Below are 19,523 nucleotides of genomic sequence, written 5' to 3'. Positions count from 1 at the left end.
AAATTATTTGAGATAAAGTCAAAGTGAATAATAATTTTGAATGGAAGGAGGTAGTACAATATTAACCACATCCCAAAAATCCTCATACAGCAACATGCAAAATCAGTAATAGAAATGTAATGGTAGCTGGACATTGGTTCTATAAACGGCCCTGTCCATGGCCAAGTGTCAGGTTGCATGCATGGCTATGTGCTCTAGCACTAATCTGGATTGTGTAAATACCGCGATATATCAAAAGTTTAGCACTAATCTGGAATGTGGCATACACCCGCTGATCAGATTTGTCATTAATTAGATGAGGTTGATGTATTCCATGACTAAGGACAAAGATTTGTAGATATCTGTAACAACACCGAGAACAAGATTAGTTTCATAGAACATTATTTAAAATTTTAGGTGTTATATTTTTTTTTTTGGAAAACTTGGTTAAATTTAGAGAAATTTGACTAAGGACAAAGCCAAAATGAATAATAATTTGGGTCAGAAAGAGTACTATATTAACCACTTCCCAAAAGGTCCCATACATCAATATGCAAAATCAGTTATAGAAACATAATGGTAGCTGGACATTAGGTGTATAAATAAATGACCTTGTCCATACAGACAAGTGTTGGGTTGCATGGTTCATTGCTCTAAGTAAATTTTTTGTATTACAAAAGTTAAGCACTACTCTAGATTGTGCCAATATGGCGATATATATCCAAAGTTTAGCGCTAATCTTCATTGTACCATCATAGATCAGATTACCATTAGTTTTTTGTCGCATGCATGACAGATGAGGTTGAAGTATTCCACTCATGTTGAGACCTTGGACTTGATGGTGTCTGCTAGTGATTTGAAACCTTGGACTTCCTGGAGGACAGTGGTTTCATGACGGTCTCATGATGGGCCATGTACTGCAGTGAGATAGAATGTCATGTTGACATCTTGCTAGATGATTTAATTAGGATCCTGGTTATAGGACCTGCTGCTGAGTTTATACAATCCCCGTGCCTCCCCCTGCTGCTGCTGCTAGGTTCAAACTTGATTAAGATCCTTGTTCATAGTTCAGCTGGAGCACAAGCTTAGCTTTGGCCAATGGATCGGATTGGAGTCTCTTATTATTATTTATGACGTTTCTTCTTCACTGCTGAACATCAGTAATGATATAGTGAGCTATCCATGCCATAATATATAATAACAGCAATTAATGACACGTATAGTGATATCTGTATTTAAGTTATTGTTACTGTGAATGATGTATTGGAGAAATTAATCAACAAACGATGCATGCACCATGTATAGTTCAATTGAAGAGAGTCTAAGATTGTTAATTTAGTATTGTTGTCTGGCATAGTGTTGTCTGATACATGCTTTGTTGAATGAATAAGAAATTCTTAGTTCGGGGCTGATATACAGGGGACCACACTGATGCATATAATGTTGAAGCTAAGGTAAGAAGAGGATCATATGTGCTGCTCCCCTCCCCCTCTGAGTTGGAACACATATATAGCAACTTCATATGCTCTTTTCTCACTGTCATCCATAAGTACAGAGGCGGCAAGCAGTGTACATACAGCCCATTTCCTTGCTGGCTCCCGTGCTCATTTCTCCACTTTGTAAAACTAGGGCATTTTTTATTTGGTTAATTAGTGAAGGGTAGAAAACATAGGGGTGGGTATGGACGCCATTAGCTCTCTTACAGTACGATCTACATGGAATAGGAGACACCAGGATCACAAAATAAAGTTGGACATTCAGACAGCGAGGGCACACGCACCTTGTATCCATCAAGTCTATCTCTCATTGATGGTGCATAACTTCACTTTCTTCAAACTTGGTAGAAGTTACCTTGGGTATATATTGGAGAGGCCAGATCCATTGAGAACTACCACAGCTGCCTGATCTGCCAATCGGGTGAACCCTGGCTCTCCTGCTCTTCTCCTGGCTACCTGCAAAAGATCTATGAGATACTGTTCCTGTAAGGAAGACGAATGTGCTCTATGATCATGTATGCATCAATTTGGGTTGTGGTGATAGCCACCTCCTAAATGTATTTACCTCAAATTATCCACACCCCAGTTTGCGGTACCCATCACAATGGCCCTCCTATATTGAGAAGACTCAGAGAGGAACGATGAGCGGCACCGCAGCACGCATCTCTCATGCAGTGGCGGAGCCAGGATGAGCACCTTAGGGGGGGCTAATCAATAGAGATTTAGAACAAATGTCGAAAATTAACGATGAAATCACATTTTTTCTACAGTAATATCAAGGCAAAATCACTCTCCCGGGGGGGGCTGCAGCCCCCCCCCCCCCCCCCCCCCCCCCCCCCCCTGGATCCGCCAATGCTCTCATGGAGTCATGGTCCTGGGCTGATGGTTGGTTTATGTTCGGTGTTGAGTTTGAGTGTGTAGCCATAGCCAATAGGCATAATAGAAAAGGAATTGTCTAGTTACCAATGGTCAGTTTCTTGTTGAGTATCACATTATCAATTATCCTTTGAATTGTAAATTTGTTATGCGCTCATCTTCACATCACTTCCCTGACACTGAACCATCCTTCATTGTAATGGTGGTAGCGGTATCTTGTTAGGAAAAGGTACACGACTAGGGTCGAGGCTACGTGGGCATAGCATCTCGGTAACTCCCTCAATTGTTGGATTTTTTTCAATCCTAGATCAGCCACTGCTATGTATACCTACTGTCCAATCTATAAGAACAGAATAATTGCAGGAAGTGTGATTTAATTTCAGATAAAGTTTAGATGATTTACAATGTTAGTGTTTGAACTTAGCTTAGCTAGGAATTAGCGAACAGAAGCTTCGTCAATGAAGTGAAACAGAACTCTGCCCTGTTGCCACTAGATTTAGGAGTTGTTCTTGGCCATTGTCGTAAGCAGTAGAACTCATTGTCTATCAGAACGGAGATTCAGGTTTCCCTAATGCACACAACAGATTACACGTTTTAGATGAATATAATAATGTGTATTTATGTTCACTCTGGAGACAGAAAACCCAAAGTCGCTGGCAATAGGAAACTCCTCTGCTGCTTACGATAAGCTGGCGTTGTGCAATAGTAAAATGTATCATTAACCTCTGCTGCTAACTAGTGAATATATAAGTTAACCCAAATGGTACAGAACTTCATCCAACTGATATGAGGTGTGTACAGTTTCTTTTGTCACAAGTGTGCTCTTTCTGTTAGCCCGATTGGATCTCAGATTCAGATTTGGGAACTACCAGAGGGCAGCTTAGCCCTTGGCCGATTAGATTGAATGAAAATGCAATGGCTTAGTTTTTACGATGACACTACCCCCGCTTTTATAGGTAGAGGGTCTCGCCACTTGCTACAGCATATTCTAACCACTAATGTAGATGCTGAGCATATTCCTAATACTAGGTTTGGAAGCCAAGGAAAGTAAAAGTGTAGAAAAGTAAGATAGAAGTACTTTGGCACTAGACTTATCTATCACTTTCGCCATCAGTCTATGGCAAAACATGAACCACTGATCTAGCTCAAGCATACTGCCTACCGGGTCAATTGCCTGAATGACATGAGAAAAAAAAATGCAACGAGCAGCTTCTAATGATGTAGAACAATGATGTGGTACTCCAGTTACCCAGCAGGAGGTAATAGCTCAAACAAATCTAAGACATTAATTTTTCAGATTTTATGAATTAATAAAATTAAAAATATAATCTCAGAAAAGAATCCCGAATCCCCTAATCCTGGCAAAAAAAAAAAATGAATACATGATGATGTTTTTATCTTTTGAGAAATTTTATATCTGCAATGCAACTGTACTCCGGTTACCCAGCAGGAGCTAAAATCTTTTTAGATTTTTGCAGCAAATTAATCAAGCAATGTGCTAATGTGCCAGAAACAAAATTTAGGTTGCTCTCTTGTAGATAACAGGTTACAGATTTGGAATGTATTTGTGCACTAAGGAGACAGAAAACCCAAAGTCGCTCAACTAGGTGATGTTGTGCAATGGTAAACTGGAGTATATTATATTAACCATACTTCTGGTATTGACAGAGTTGCTTGCAAGTGTAAACATAGAGCGCAGAATTTATTACAATAGGCATGAGGTGTGTACACTTTCTTATGTCTTGAGTCATTCTTTGGTCATCAGTCTATGGCGAAGTGGTATGAGGTGCCAATATTCACCAATTAATAAGGCAAACTTGTTGATGCAAAAGATGAATTACTGATCCAGTACGTTCAGACATGCGACCTGCCTGAACGATATGAAAAACAAAAATACAACAAGCAGCTACTTCAATTGGGGACTGAAGCACAATGGCTCTAATGATGTAAGATTTTTTAATCGTCTTTGCATCAAACTAATCATCGAGTGATGCAGAGACATGAATATATGATGGTTACTCGCACAAAAAAAAAGGAATGTATGATATACATAATTCAATGGAGTTGTCACATGCAGAGAGTAGTCTGGTATAAAGTGTGTCGAAGGTTTCAAAGTTCTTATTGGTTCGAGGTTGACAAATAGGATGCCAGACGGTGAGACTGACATGTACAATGAACTAAGAGAATAAGTGAGGTTGAGTTTTTCCCTTTTATATGTGTGTGCATATATATGCTCGTGTATATCCACTGGCGGTTGGACACAAATAGGGAGCATATAGTCGTGTACATATATATGCTCATGTATATATCTCCACTGGCAGTTGGTATACAAATAGCGGGCAATGTAAATATAGCCAGCCCAACTTCCTCATGCTTCTAGAGATAGGGAGTAGTGTGATATAGCCCCCACCACATCCTAATGCATACATGCTACAGGGAAGCATGATTCATTGTTCATTTCTCAGTTCCATAAAGCCAAGTTAGAGAAGATAAGAAACATGAGAGTATATATGTATGAGGTATGGTCGTTTGAAGTCCATTTCCATCTTGGACGGACAGTGTAATAACTTCTGGGAATTGGAGACATCGGGTGCGCAAAAAACTGTATGACTCACAAAATTGGATGAGGTACTCATCCGTCAAGCTAGTCTTGGACAACAATGTTGAGAAGAAGTTCAGTTTCTTGTACCTAGGGGGCAAAAGGCTGGAGGATACAGAAAGATCGAGTGTACCAGTGGTATTGTCACCGGAGAGAGACAGTTTCATTCTTAGCCAGTGTGTTGCCATATGTGTTTTTTCTTGATCAGGGAATATAACCTGTGTTTCGTAAAGAGGATGTGTTGCCATATGTTCTTAGTCGTTGCTGTAAACAATCTGTGATTTTCATTCAGGACGTAGAGAACCCAAGGGCACACAAGAAGCTGGTGTTGTGTAATGATAAATTCTTTCATGGTCGAACAGAACTACTGATGGGTAACTAATGATTAGAAGTGGAAATACAGTGTACTAAACTATGAAAGAATTCAACAAAATCATGTGCCGCGTGAAACCAATGAATTTATGCACAATTGATAATTTTGGGGACTCTTGAAAGAAATTGGGGCAAATTGATGAAAGACAAAACAATGTTGCTGAATTAACTAAAAGCTAACAATGTATTTACTCACAGATCATGACACCATTTTTGCAGCACAGGTTATTATGATTTGGCTATCTTCTAATTATTACAACACATGAAGGCATGTTTACGAGCATAATGAAGTCACTTGACTGTAGGAATTAGTCCACTCTTTGCATTTGAGTCACCCTTCAGGCTCAATCCACGCTCTTCGATGTTTAGTGGAGTCCTTGAGTGCATGGCCACAGGCTTAGCAACCTCATGTGGAGCTTGTGGTCGTGCCTTGTGACCCATAGTAACGTAGGAGCTTAATTGCTCAAGAGCTAATTGTTGGAGGATGATGGAAGAGATTTCAATTTGCAGAGGACTAAACAATGGAGGAGCTTGCTTGAAGGAGCTCAAGGCCTCTTGCTTAGCTTTCAAAACAGAGGAGCTGCTCCTTTTTTCAGCTATTTCATATCACTTGCACTCAAACTCTTTCTTTTATCCAAAGAAACACTTACAACATGGTGTTCGCACATATTGATAAGCTAAATAAACGTCATATTGTATCCCGCAGCCCGCCGCCTTCTGAGTCTCTGTGCATTGGTTCACATTGCATTGTTGTGGGTCCACACTGTGCGCTATCGATTCAGGTCATGCTCATGCCGGATCAAAGTGCATGAATGATATGAAAAATAAAATGCAAGGAGCAATAGTTGCAATCAGGGACTAAGACCACAGTGATCACAACCATGTACTGCCTTTTGCTCATTTCTTTGGAGAAACTACTCAGAAAACAATGAATGCACCAGTCCAAGTGAAGAGACATTAGTAATGTTGTCTGCCATAGTGTTCTCTGCTACATACTGTGTTGAAGGAATCAAAGCTCTTAGTTTTAGGCTTACATATACAGGACAGCAAATTGATGTGTATAATGAATTTAAAGTACGAATACGGAGCTAAAGGCGGCACAAATCCACAATAACCCCACTTCCTCTTGCTTCTATATATATATAGGGGGCAGAGCACCACGATTCCTAGTTCATTTCTCAGTTTCATAAAGCCAAGTGAGAGAGAAGAAACATGAGTTGGTGTGAGGAATGGTCACATGTACTCCGTTACCAATTTAGACAAATAGGGAATTGGAGGCACCAGGAGCACAAAATTAAGTACCAAAGCAAAAGGTGGAGCAAGCAGCACAAATCCACAAGCTCGATGTGAGGAATGGTCACATAGACCCCATTACCAGTTTGGATGAACAGGGAATTGGAGACACCGGGAGAACAAAAATAAGTCTGGGTCGTCAGAAGAGTAAGGGGTATAGATCCACAACCTTTACCTTCATCATTAGTTTGTAATGTATGGCAAAGCGGGACAAAACTTCCTTTCCTTTGATCATTAGTTTGTAATGTATGGCAAAGTGGGACAAAACTCCCTTCATCATTAGTTTGTAATGTATGCCAAAGCGGGACAAAATTGCCTACATTCAAGAGTAGATTACTTGGGCGTCGTGCCAAAAAAAAAATCACACTCGTCAAGGGAACATCATCCAAACGTTATGATGTTACACTGTGGTATTGCCATCTGATTAGAAAAGTAGTTTTTTGGTCTTAGCCATTGTGCTGCTATGTGCTCGTGTCTGAACTGGAAAAACATATATAGAAAGTGGTTCGTGAATCATCATCCATAGACCATAAGTACAGATATATGGAGCAGTGCACATAAATCCCACTTCCTCATGCTCTAATAATATATGCATGGTTGCCTGCTATAACTAGCTCATTTCTCCATTTTGTAATGCCAGGTACATCTATTTTGGTGAGTGAAGAGTAGGAAAGATGAGAGTAATGAACGACATTAGCTACTTACAGTAAGGTGTACTCGAAATAGGAGACACTGGGAGCACAAAATAAAGGTGAATAGCTCGAGAAAGGGCGCACAATAGAACAACTAAGTCTTTACTTTCCAGAGTGTTCATCTTTGCTGGTTTATGGCAGAGAATCATAGTTGTGTAATCATAGTAGAAAGTGTAATCTAAATACAGTTGCTAAGATTTCAAATTTTAGTGTTCAGGTTCAGCTCTTAGTTGTGTAGGGGATTAGTGAACAGAAACTTCTTTGGCAAACTGAAACATAGTTCTGCACCGCTGCAACTGCCAGTAGCTTTGAAGGAGTTTTCTTCTTGTCCGATCCATTGCCAGCAGTTCTTGGCAATTGCTGTAAGCAATGTGCCAGAAATGAAATTCAGGTTTCTCTCTTGCAGATAACAGGTTACAGATTTTGAATACGTATTATGTGCACCGGAAAACTGGAGCATTAACCGTATCTACTGACGGGTAACTGCTAGTAGTTGCAAGTGAAAACAAAGAGCGCAGAATTTAGTCCAACAGGCACGAGGTGTGTACACTTATGCCTTAGAGTGTGTTCTTTGGTCATCAATCTATGGCAAAGTGGTATAAGGTGACCATATTCACCAACTGATATGCCAAAACTGTTAATGCAAAAGATGAGCCACTGATCCAGTTGAGACATACATGCCTGAACGACATGAAAAACAAAAATGCAACAAGCAGAGCAGAGATGAATATACAATGCTTAATTCGATGGAGCTGTCTAATAGAGAGCTATCTGGTATAAAATGTGTCGAAAGATTCAAAGTTCTTATTGGTTCTAGACTGTCAGACTGAGAGTGTGAGGATCAGTTGTTCCCTTTTATATGTCCGATGTGCATATGCTCATGTCTCTCCAGATGCGGTTGGTATAGAAATAGGGAGCAATGTAAATATAACACCACTTCCTCATGCTACTATATATATAGGGGGCAGAGCATCACCATTCCTAGTTCATTTCTCAGTTTCATAAAGCCAAGTGAGACAGAAGAAATATGAGTTGGTGTGAGGAATGGTCGCATGCACTCTGTTACCAATTTAGACAAATAGGGAATTGGAGACACCAGGAGCACAAAATTAAGTACCGGTACTAAAGGAAGAGCAAGCGGCATAAATCCACAACCTTTCCTTCATCATTAGTGTGTAATGTATGGTGAAGTGAGACAAAATTGCCAACATTCAAGAGTAGCTTACTGTCAGCGCAGCTGTCCCACTGATCGCGACTGAGCGCAGGAAGGTTAAGGAGAACCACGCCAAGGATGCACACCAGCTTGGGCCAGCACCACGATTCCTAGTTCATTTCTCAGTTTCATAAAGCCAAGTGAGACAGAAGAAAGATGAGTTGGTATGAGGAATCATCACATGGACTCCGTTACCATACTTACCAATTTAGACAAATAAGGAAGAGCAAGCGGCATAAATCCACAACCTTTCCTTCATCATTAGTGTGTAATCTTCTACACCTAAAAAAGTATCTAAGGGTATCGTCTGATGCCCCCACCTAATCGCTCCGTAACGCGCCCACGAGCTTCTGGGTCAAGCTGTTGCACGCGACACAGGGACAACGGAAGAAGGGCCAAGGGTGCTCACTGGCTGCACGAGGCAAGACGTTGCCATGGCCAAGACGCCAAGTGACCCCTCTTCGAGCATCTCATCTGGGCGGCTGGCGGTAGCGAGCCCGTGGTCAAGGCGAGGACGACGCGTGGGCAAGGAGCAGGCGACGCGTGTGCCGACGGCGGGCAAACACGCAGACGTCCGAGCAAGGGCCAAGATGCTTTGACTAGTTTGTGGTGGAGCCTGGAAAGCATGAATTTGAGATGCAATACTGAAGAAGCTAACTTTGGCAGTTGCTTGTTTGGGTCTTAACATCATTAGATTTATCATGTTAGTTTATATTTTTTTCTGCAAACTTCCTCCTGATCTACACAATTTTGGTGACAAAGATCATAAAATAGACTTTATATTCATCTAATCCACAATCCACGTGCGTAGAAATGGCCAAAAAAATTTATTACCCTGCGGACTTTGGAATATAAAAAGAGGAGGAGGAATCCTAATCCTAGTCCGTTTGTCGTGTAGGCACTTATCAAACTCTAGGACATATTCGGACTATATATACGTGGGAGATTCTTCATTGTAATTATCCAGAAAACAATAAAGAATAGTCTCACAATTGTTCTTTTGTGTTTGCTTCTGTGTTTGCATTCCTATTGAGAGAGAGAGCCGATCCGACGTCAACGACTATAACATAATTAGAATCATGCCCGTGCGTTGCACGGGTGTACAAATTTTTGCCCACGCTTATTGCGACGGATTTAATCATTTTCAGAAATTAATAAAAGTTAAGAAGCAATTTTGCATTGGGAGCCCTAAAATATTTTCAAATCCATTTAGTCCTAACAAATAGTAACAGACGAGACTAATTCAGTAGCAAAATAGCTTAGAGCATGTTTACTTCTATGTTAAAATTGAGATTTCTATAAACAATAAGTTGAGATGGATTGCATTTTGATGTATCAGTAGAAAGTTGCTTGCGTTAGCTTTGCGCCAGGTCTAAACAAACCTAGGTGACATGAAGGAAAAACTAAGTCTACCGTGTACCTATAGTATCAGGAACTCACTATTTTTCGTGGCCTGAGGGCAGCATGGCAACGCTGTTGCTGAGAGCACGAGTGAAGCCACACCCTCCGTCTACCTGGGCTGCTGCTGCACGTCGTCCTCGTGCCGGTGACGAGGTTAAAAAAAAACAGAAGAGGCCTTCTTCGTATGCTGCCATCCCTAGACAGGCTGGTTGATGTGGTCAAGCTCGGTGTGTATGATGTGTCAGCGAAGTGCAGCAATGCCTGCTGCGGCGAGGAAGGATGGGGCAGCCAGGATCCATCTTTCGTCACGTATGGGGGAGGTCCAGAGAATTGGAGATGCTAAGCTGCGGCGGTGCCGATCGTGCTTAGTCTTCTTGGCTAGGGTTTAGCGGGATGCACAAGCAATGGTGACCACAAATTGCCGGGGGCATGATAGCGCGGACGTGATCGAGCGGGAGTCTTGGTTCTGCGTGTGGACGATCCAGATCGAGCGAGCAGGGTGATGGCATCGGCGCGAGTGGGTTGACCGTGGTGTGGCGACAACGACAATAACACTACGTATTTTTTTAGTTGTACCGGTGCCACGGATTTTTGTCACGCCTACCGCCAACGACACAATTAACATTTAATATGGTTTTTGTTCATAAATCGCTAATGGGGTTATGGAGTCAAACACTTCAACGCCAAGTTTTTTTAAATTCTGAATTCCTCTATGTTTTAGTTTAGAAATCCTATTCAAAACTTCAGATAATACATATCCACTTAATTTTGCCAGCTCCATATCCTATTCCGCATTCGCACACAGCCGGATTCGGATTGTTCGTATCCGTATACATATTAAAAGCATTCTTCATATCTTCAAAATTCGGATTCAGATAGAAGGGTAGCAGAAAATTTTCAGCACCACTTTCACCTCTAAAATTAATTAATTAGTGAACGTCATATTTTAGCCCAGCTACATGCGTGATGGGCTTAGTAGCAGATGGGCCTAGATGGGTACTATCAATGACTAAAGCATGCGACGTGTCAGATTTTCGTTTGGAGCGTGGTTTCCTTCCGATTTTATATCTTTTGTTTTTTCGGTTTCTTTCCGATATGATATCCTTTTTTCCCCTTTGGAGCGCGAGTCTGTACGTGGGATCGATTGGGTGACAGAGCGATTAGGCAGGGTGTCCGACGATAACCTTAGTTATTTTTTAGGTGTATAAGATGTACGTATGGCAAAGCGAGACAAAATTGCCTAAATTTAACAGAATGTATTGCAAAGCGAGACAAAATTGCCTAAATTCAAGAATAGATTACCTGGGGACTATGCCAAAACACACACACACACTTGTCAAGGGAACCAAACCCAAACGTTGTAATGTTTTGCACTGTGGCATTGCCACCTGATTTATTAAAAAAATAAAAAAAGTTTGTGTTCTTATCCATTGTGTTGCTATATTCTTAGCCATTGCAATAAACAATCTGTGCATTCAGGTGTTAGAAAATCTAAGGCCACATAACAACCAGATGTTGCACAATATATTGTACTTTCTTTCACGAACAGAGCTACTGACTGGTAATAACTAATTGTTATAAGTGAAAATAATAAAGTGTACTAAACTATGAAAGAATTCAACAAAATTATTTGCAGAAAGCAAGCAAGGAAATGACACACGATTGTTAACTTTGGGGATAGATGAACAAAACTGGAGAAAATTGATGAAAACAGAAGACTATACACGATTTTACTTTGGGGATTGATGATGAATAAAATTGGGGCAAATTGAAGAAACAACAGAAGAATATATTGCTAAATTAACGACAAACTAACAATATATTTACCCACAGATCATGACTTCCAAACTGGTGAACTAAAATGAGCAGTATAGATATTTTGCAAGAAACCACGACACCATTTTAGCAGCACAGGCTATTATGATTGGGCTATCTTCTAAGTATTACATGCACATGAAGGCATGTTTAAGACCAGAATCAAAGTCACTTGACTGCAGGAATTAGTCCACCTGACGAGCCATTGGTAGGTCCTTTTCCATGGAAAGCAGATTGCCTCTCTGGTCGACCAATCGGCTTTGGAGGCAAGGGAGAAGCAGGCACTCCACCGTTTGCATCTGAGTCCCCCTTCAGGCTCAATTCAGAAATATTGTAAAGGTCTTTGACGTTCAATGGGGGCGTTGAGTGCACAGCCACTGGCTTGACAACCTCATGTGGAGCTTGTGCAGCACCTGGTGGCCCATAATAAAAAGGAACATAACCGTAGCAGGGCACTGGAACAAATGCAGGATGGTAGTATGGAGGAGGAATCATCATTGGATAAAGATAGGGGGGCATGGCTCCTGGCATCACCGCCCCTGCCTCTCCAGCACTTGAACTTGAGGAAACTGAGTCCTGTTCCATAGGCTGAGATGTCACCACTGGAGCTGAAACTGGAACTGGGACTTGAACTGGCGGCGGAACTGAAGCAGGCACTTCCACAGGCACAGAAGGAGGTACCACAGTAGCCGGAGAGACCACAGGGGCAGGCAGGGCTGCAACAGGCTGTGGATCATCTAAATGCTGTTGCTCTACCTCTTGTGAAGATGAACGCGAGTGCGGCAGCTGATCAGATGACTGAAAAGAAACACACAACAAATGGACAGGGTCAAGGAATAAATAAATAAATACTTCAAAGATAATAAGGATCTCCAACAAACAGACATAAGTAAATGAGGTGCCACGATAATAAGGAGCTTGAAAGTCTTACACTTGACAGCGTCACTATATATAACACCCGTATGACAAAGAAGGTAACAGGTATTAAAGAATACGAATAATTAAATCAACCATAAGCATGCAAATAAGAATAGAACCTATGGAAGCATGTCCAGGTAAGCAGAAGCAACTGCACAACTTATTAATGCAACAGAGGTAAAAGGTATTAAAGCGTAGAGGAATAAGCATAGCTAAGTTAAGAGTGAGCATGCAAAAAAGAAGAGAACCTATGGAAGCATGTCTGGGTAAGCAGAAGCAAATGCAACAGGTACGTCAAGAAAAAGAATAAGCATATCATAGAACCTATGCAAGCATTTATTTAATCACAGCTGCTGAAAAAAAAAACTGCCAACACAACAGCAACCGACAAAAGGAATGAATACGCAAGCTTATGTGACTGCAAGCAACTGCACTTCTTTGCAAGATGCACCAAAAAATACGTTACCAGGATCAGAAAGAGATGCTCACATCATCAATCACCATATCGAATAGGCTTGATCTTCTCTTTCTTCTATGCACATTTGTTTGGCGATTGAAATACTTTTGTGCATGGCTAGCCACTTGAGTAGGTGTCCTTGAAATAACATAATTACGCGATATACCACGCCAATCACCTTTCCCTAGCTTATTCAACCCAAGTAGAAACTTCTTGTGCTCCTCTTCAGTCCATGCCTCGCCTGTCACCAAAACAAAAACATGACATTTTAGTTTATGCAAATTGGAAATCCAACCAATCAACCAAATGAGACATAGTGCAGAGTGGCAATGGCGATGTGTAGATCCGGATGGACCAGTATTTAAGTAGTACTGAGGCTATAGAAATCCAACTGAAACAATCATATGAATCATACATAGGAACGAAGCACTTTAACAGTATTCAGAGTGTAACCAAATCAAGCAGAACATAAAGGGTGTATGCACATGGTGCAAATATGGAACCAAATTAATAGTATAACAGGAATTCAATTTTGTTGTGGCAAGCAACACAAAGTTTGTTCAACCAACCAACCTCAAATGGCAACAACCTGAATGACAACTGCACAAACGGTCAAACACAATGTACAAGCCGTACCCAATTAATAAGTTGCAATACACAAATGCATGAAACACAGGACACACCAAAAGAGACAACTAACCTGAAACAACCAAAACGGACTAAAGCAAAAATTGTCAACAGTAGGCATCACAATCGCATCTTAACAACAAAATTCAATGGCTTGACATTAGCAGTCAGCAGAAACCAGAAAAACAATATATGTTTGAACAACCAAATAAACCTGGCAAAATTTGCTAGGAGACATCGTTAAAGTGTAGCTTTTGCCACAAACCACTAAAAAAGTTTGGCTTCGCTAAAAAACACTATAAATCCTTGCTAATATGCTATAAGACACTCAAGCCATTATTTTATCTGATTTTAATAGGCAGACACTGAAATGGCAAATATGCCCTTGCCCTTTTGCCTTAACCTTTCTCTCCTCCGCAGCTTCGTTCGCTCGCAGCCTCGCACGGAAAAAAGGACGAGAGGCCGCGGCGGCACGGCACACCCTCTTCACCGCCGGCTGTGCCTGCAGTTTTCGGCAGCGGCGTCGTCCCGCGCGGCGAGCACGTGGCTGGGCGGCGCAAACGATGCAGCTGTGCGGCGAGCAGTCGAGCATGTACGCACGGCCGGACGGTGGGGACGCGGGCTTCACGGCGGGCACGTGGCCGGGCGTGGCAGCGGCACGGCAAGCACGGGCGCATGCCCATGCGGCAAGGACGGGAGCGGCCCTCGAGGCAAACACATGGCCAGGCGCCGCCGCGGCACGACAGGCATGGGCGCACGCCTGGGCGGAGAGGACAGACTCAACCTTCGCGGTGAGCATGCTGTCGGGCATCGCGAACGGTTTAGTGGTGTCGAGAGACCGTGGCTGGGAGGCAGGATCGGCGTGGCAGCGCGGAGCGGAGAGCATGGACGCACATCCTGGAGGCGAGGACGGAAGCGGGCTTCCCGGCGAGTACGTGGCCAGACGTGTCGCGGTGGCACGACGAGCGCATGCGCACGACCAGGCGGCCAGGACGGGAGCGGGCTTCGCGGCAAGCACGTGGCCGGGCGCCGCGACGGCACAACGAGCACGGGCGCACGCCCGGGCGGAGCAAGTGTCGTAACTCGCATGTGGACCCGTCACCCTGCTGCTGGTTGCAGCACTCGCCGAGTATGGCCAGTGGGCGGCGCGGCGAGGTTTTGGCTCCAGGGCACCGGCGAGGCTTGGCTTGGGTCCTACAAACTAGTGAAGGGCAGGGGTATTTTGTCCAAATTTATGTGTGTTTGTGACCTATGTGAGATAAAAATGCTATTATATAAACTATAGTGTCTACCAGCAAATATACATGAAATTGTAATGGTTCTTGGCAAAGACAATTTTTTCTGGTGGTTTGTGGCAAAAGCCACACTTTCGATGTCTCCTGGTAAATTTTGCCAATAAACCTTAACCTCCTCATTATTCGTTGAAGATCAAGCCCGTTTGGTGCGGCTCTGGGTGCTCCGGCTTCTACTCCTGAGACACTGTGCAATACTGTTTTTACTGTAGCATGACAAAAAAAAACGGCTCCGGCTCCTCAAAAATGAACTAGAAAGAAGAGAGCCGGAGGAGCAGCCCATTTGGAGCTTCTCCCGGCTCCGCCACATTAGTGCTACAGTACCGGAGCGGCGGAGCCAGAGACGGGAGAAGCCCCTCCAAACGGGCTACTAACAGAGCACCTGACAATATAGGAACAGAGTGACACGACCAAACCTCCCAAATTCTCCCGCAGGTAATATAATCGAATCAGGAAACAAAACCTCAAGTTCGCCCAGCAAGCAACCGAATCAAATCGCAAATAACCATTAATTTCAGCAAATCGTCAACCCACGATTCTTATCGAACCTTCAATTTCAACAAACCGTCAACCTACGATTCTTCTCGCCTCCCAATGAAAATGAGCGACGCAACAATCACGCCGATGAGCATCAAAATCGCATCATTTTTCGCACAACAATGCCTACCTCCCCCACACAAGCACGAAACCACCCAAAAAAACTCACGGCTAAAACAAAAACAAGAGATTGGGGCAAACAGAGGGATCACGATTCACCAAAACCCTGTCCCCCGGCTGCCATCTCACCTCGCTTCTTGTGCGGGCGCTCCCCATCGGAGCCGTACCCTTCCTCCCTGCTGCCGCCGCCGCTGCCCTCCGCGGCGAGGTGCGCGATGTTCCCCATGCTGGCGCTCTTCCGGATGGGCTTGTCCCCGATGCGCACGCCGAAGAGCTTGACGGGCCGCGCGGTGCAGGTTCGCGCGTTGTGCCCGTGGTGCCCGCACTGCGAGCACCGCCTGGGCCCGTCGCCAGCCGCCGCCGCCCCGCCGCCGGAGCCGGCCGCATGCGGGGGCGCCGCCGGAGGCACGCCGTCCCGCGTCATGGCGGCGGAGGATTGGCTAGGGTTGGTGGAGGTGAGAGGAATCTTTTTTTTTTCTCTTGTGGATTTTTTTTTTATCCTCTCCCGTATTTTCTTTTTTTTATTTCGGGGCAGGTGGGGGGCGTATTTATTTGGGGGAGGAAAAAGCGTTGTACTAGAGGTGGTGCTGAGCTGGCGATTAAAATTATTTCCGTTGAGTGGAGGGAAATCCTTTTTCTAGTGGACAAGTTTCCAAAATTCACTCTTAATCCAAAATTTTTTATTTGGCGAGATTGGAAAAAAAAAACTTCAACGACTCTCTATCTCAACTCTAAAAAAACTCTCAATCTTTCTATACTTGGAGAAAATCATCCTATCGTGCGGAAATATGGGCGCCCGCATCAAACAGCCAATTTAGAGGTGGAAGGATGTCGAAAAGAGTAAGGAGTAAGACAGGTTTCCAATGCAAACGTACATGACCTATAAAAAATGCAAACGTACACGAAAGAAAAAAAGTATAAAAACGTTTAGAATGATTTGGAAATAGTATAGGTTTCCTTATGCAAATTGTCATCTATTTCGTAGATAGAAGCGAGATTTTGAAAACAACTTGAGATGCTCTAAATTGTTTGGACTTGGCTAGGATATATGATATGGCACATGAGGGATTTTATAATAATAGTTTAATAAAAAAACTAAAATTTGGATTGCTTGGTATTAATTATTTTCCGTTATTTTCAATAACCAATTGTTTTTAGTTATTTTTTGTAAGTTATTTTTTTGTCTTTGGCTAGCTAAGATTGGTCAAAGTATAATAACTCGTTTTAGCTTGGTTAATTCGAGGGTACTCAATTTACTGGAAAGTTGAACTAGATTTGGTAACAATTGCAATGAGTTTAGGCACCCAAGCCAAAGAGAAACAAGCCAAGCCATTCATGAGTTGCATGCTCTTAGACTAGTCTTAGTTGTGTTCCTTAAGGCAAGTGCATTGGGGTTGTCTCACAGGTGATTTTATATGTAGTGCCATGAAATATTGAGTCTACTTAAAACAGGAGCAATGGTGGCACTTAGTAGTGTTAGACCTAGATCACGCAGACTTAGAGGGCTTGGGTTATCAATCTTCACATTAATGCTGGCCAATACTCCAACTTACATTTGCGATCCCACCATTCCTAGCTCCCAGAAACATCGATTTTCGCCTTCCCTATTTGTCTTTCGTTCCCAACAAAGCGCGTGGTCGAGCCTCACCTTCTGCCCGCAAAGCGTGCTTGGCAATGACTGGATTAGCCGCTTGGTGCGAACACGTCAGCTACATGTGGCTCCCAACTACGACGTAGCATTTGGTGTGACATTTAATTTGTCTTCGACATCCATGTTTCATGTCATCAAAAAAAAAAACTTAGCATGGCTCCGTATAAGATGACCTGTGATGACAACTATACATGTATTCTTTTTTTTCTACTAACTTTTTTCGGTTGATATTTTGCTCAGAAATTTTTATACCCACCCATCTTTCCTTGGTTTTACGTACAAAGAAAATGTGTCATCAATTTTCTCTACAAAATAATCATCGAGAATTATTATATTATAGTAGGGTGAAAAGACCCCTCCGCTGGTGGTGCTGGATACGATTTGTTTAGATTCTGATTGTGCCAATCAAATAATAAAAAAAGCCGGCACTTGTAAACTTTTAGCAGATTCGCCTTTGACGTCGGATCTGGACCAGGTAAAAAAAATTGGGATAGACTAGGGTCCTATTTGGGTGTCTTGAAAAATGACCGATGCTGATACTGATGCTGATATTGATTGTTGCGAGAAAAAAATATTATTATTTTGCTAAAATGGTATGGCTGATAAATTTAAAGGAATGATCTAAATGTTTTCTTTTTATAATAATAGGTGCATGATTGGGTTAGTTGGGGCCATGACAGATGACACTGAGTGAGGAGTGGGTGGTGGCTCGTCGTCGTCCGTCCACGAGGGTAGAAACAAAACAAAAAGGGTTAATTCGAACGTTGTCATTGTAGTTCTTCGAGTTTGAAAATATACCATTGTAATTCGTGATATTATAAATATGTCATTGTAATTCAGGCGTTCATATACGGCAACATGTTTAGTATGGCCCGTATTGCCCCTGTCCAGTCGCCGTAGCACCTCCGCCGCACGTCGCATTGCCTACAACATCCGCTCCTTGGGCGGTACCGTGCCCAGCTGTCCAGCTGACCTGTATGTTGCATTGGATTGCCCAGCTGATCCGTCTGAACAAAGCACATGCCATAAAAAGGTCACAAATAATTTGATAACTAGTTGAAAACTTCTGATAATTTAATAACAAGTTGAACACACTGAACAAAGCATATGCCATAAAAGGTCACAGATAAGTTGATAACAAGTTCACAGACTAGTGCCTGGACTTTAACTGACTACAAGTTTACAGGACTTTAACCGAATACAAAGTTCACATGACTTTAAATGGATACAAGTTCACAGGACTTTAACTGAACAAAGCACGACCTGATTAATAAAATTCAAAAGCACGGCCTGATTTCTAGTTCAAAAGCACGACCTGATTACAGGTTCACAATCATAGCCTGATTACACACAGCAACCATCAAAAGCACTCGACAGCCTGATTACACACAGCAACCATCAAAAGCACTCGACATTAAGATTCAGGAATCAGTGACTTGAGCAGTGAGTTGGGTATTAAGGAACTGTGACAAGCTCGTGACAACTCTAGGTTATGGTGCGGCGGCAGCCTTCTGTTGCTTTTTCTTCACTGGAGTCTTCTTCTTGGGCGTCTTCTTTCTTTTGGGACTCTTTTTCTTCTTTTGTGCTGCCTTCTTCTTCTTTACCTCTGACGGCCCAACAGTGTCATCATCTTGTTGCCGTTTCCTGCATAGTATAGTGGTTAGCACTAGGTTCAGTACAGAATGCACAAGAAATGCTTTGAGAATGAGTCACTAACCTTTTGTTCTGTGATCTGCCCCCAATTTCTCTATCGGAGTCAACCTCAGTAAATTTGCAAGTCTTGGCAAAGTGACCGAAGTCACCACACCTTTTGCACTTCACCTTTTTCTTGTTCGCTTTTCCTTCAAGGCAACCCCTAATTCTTTATACTCTTGGTCTGCCTGGTGGTCTTCCTAGCAAGGGTGAAAATATTGTGAACCCAAGATCCACCACAGGCCACTGTGTTCTACCTAGAAAAGGCTCTACTCTTCCTTCATAAGCAGCCCTAAATCTTGGTATAGAATAAAATTCATGCACATAGTCTTCTATTTTCATTCCTCTATTGGATAGTATCCAAGCTAATGCATGCTTGCAGGGCTTGCCTGTGAGCTGCCACTCTCTACATGAACATGAATGATGTTGGAGATCAACTGTGTGTCTCCTCTGATTGTTCTAGTTGTCCAGAAGTGTCACTTCAGCTATGTCT

General features: G+C 42.7%; 1 protein-coding gene and 1 long non-coding RNA gene across 3 annotated transcripts; both read right to left on the bottom strand.

The window, feature by feature from the left end:
• Nucleotides 1–568: 568 nt before the first annotated feature.
• Nucleotides 569–8,962, bottom strand: LOC136472348 (uncharacterized). 2 transcript variants are annotated; one of them, XR_010762323.1, is made up of 4 exons: nucleotides 8,725–8,962; nucleotides 8,534–8,630; nucleotides 1,760–1,931; nucleotides 569–1,129 (listed from the first exon to the last, which is right to left on the bottom strand). It is a non-coding gene; the product is annotated as an uncharacterized lncRNA (long non-coding RNA). The 2 variants fall into 2 exon arrangements; XR_010762324.1 differs by having other exon boundaries at nucleotides 569–1,126.
• A 2,678-nt stretch (nucleotides 8,963–11,640) lies between these two features.
• Nucleotides 11,641–16,204, bottom strand: LOC136476554 (transcription factor MYBS3-like). The gene is made up of 3 exons (XM_066474433.1): nucleotides 15,817–16,204; nucleotides 13,144–13,352; nucleotides 11,641–12,534 (listed from the first exon to the last, which is right to left on the bottom strand). Exons 1-3 carry the CDS (start codon nucleotides 16,109–16,111, stop codon nucleotides 11,905–11,907), a joined length of 1,134 nt encoding a protein of 377 aa, XP_066330530.1. The 5' UTR covers nucleotides 16,112–16,204; the 3' UTR covers nucleotides 11,641–11,904.
• Between the last annotated feature and the right edge of the window lie 3,319 nt (nucleotides 16,205–19,523).

This window comes from Miscanthus floridulus, chromosome 8 (genome assembly GCF_019320115.1).
Source record: "Miscanthus floridulus cultivar M001 chromosome 8, ASM1932011v1, whole genome shotgun sequence".
Classification (NCBI taxonomy): domain Eukaryota; kingdom Viridiplantae; phylum Streptophyta; class Magnoliopsida; order Poales; family Poaceae; genus Miscanthus; species Miscanthus floridulus.
The sequence above is the reverse complement of the archived record's forward strand: the minus strand, read 5'-3'. Positions and strand labels throughout refer to the sequence as shown.

What these genes read in the sequence shown, in the direction of transcription:
- LOC136476554 (XM_066474433.1), bottom strand. Translation starts at nt 16,111, where the DNA reads ATGACGCGGGACGGCGTGCCTCCGGCGGCGCCCCCGCATGCGGCCGGC. An exon ending in GCGCCCGCACAAGAAGCGAG is followed by an intron (nt 13,353 to 15,816) that starts GTGAGATGGCAG and finishes TTTTGGTGACAG; the next exon opens with GCGAGGCATGGACTGAAGAG. An exon ending in TCGATATGGTGATTGATGAT is followed by an intron (nt 12,535 to 13,143) that starts GTGAGCATCTCT and finishes GTTTCTTTTCAG; the next exon opens with TCATCTGATCAGCTGCCGCA.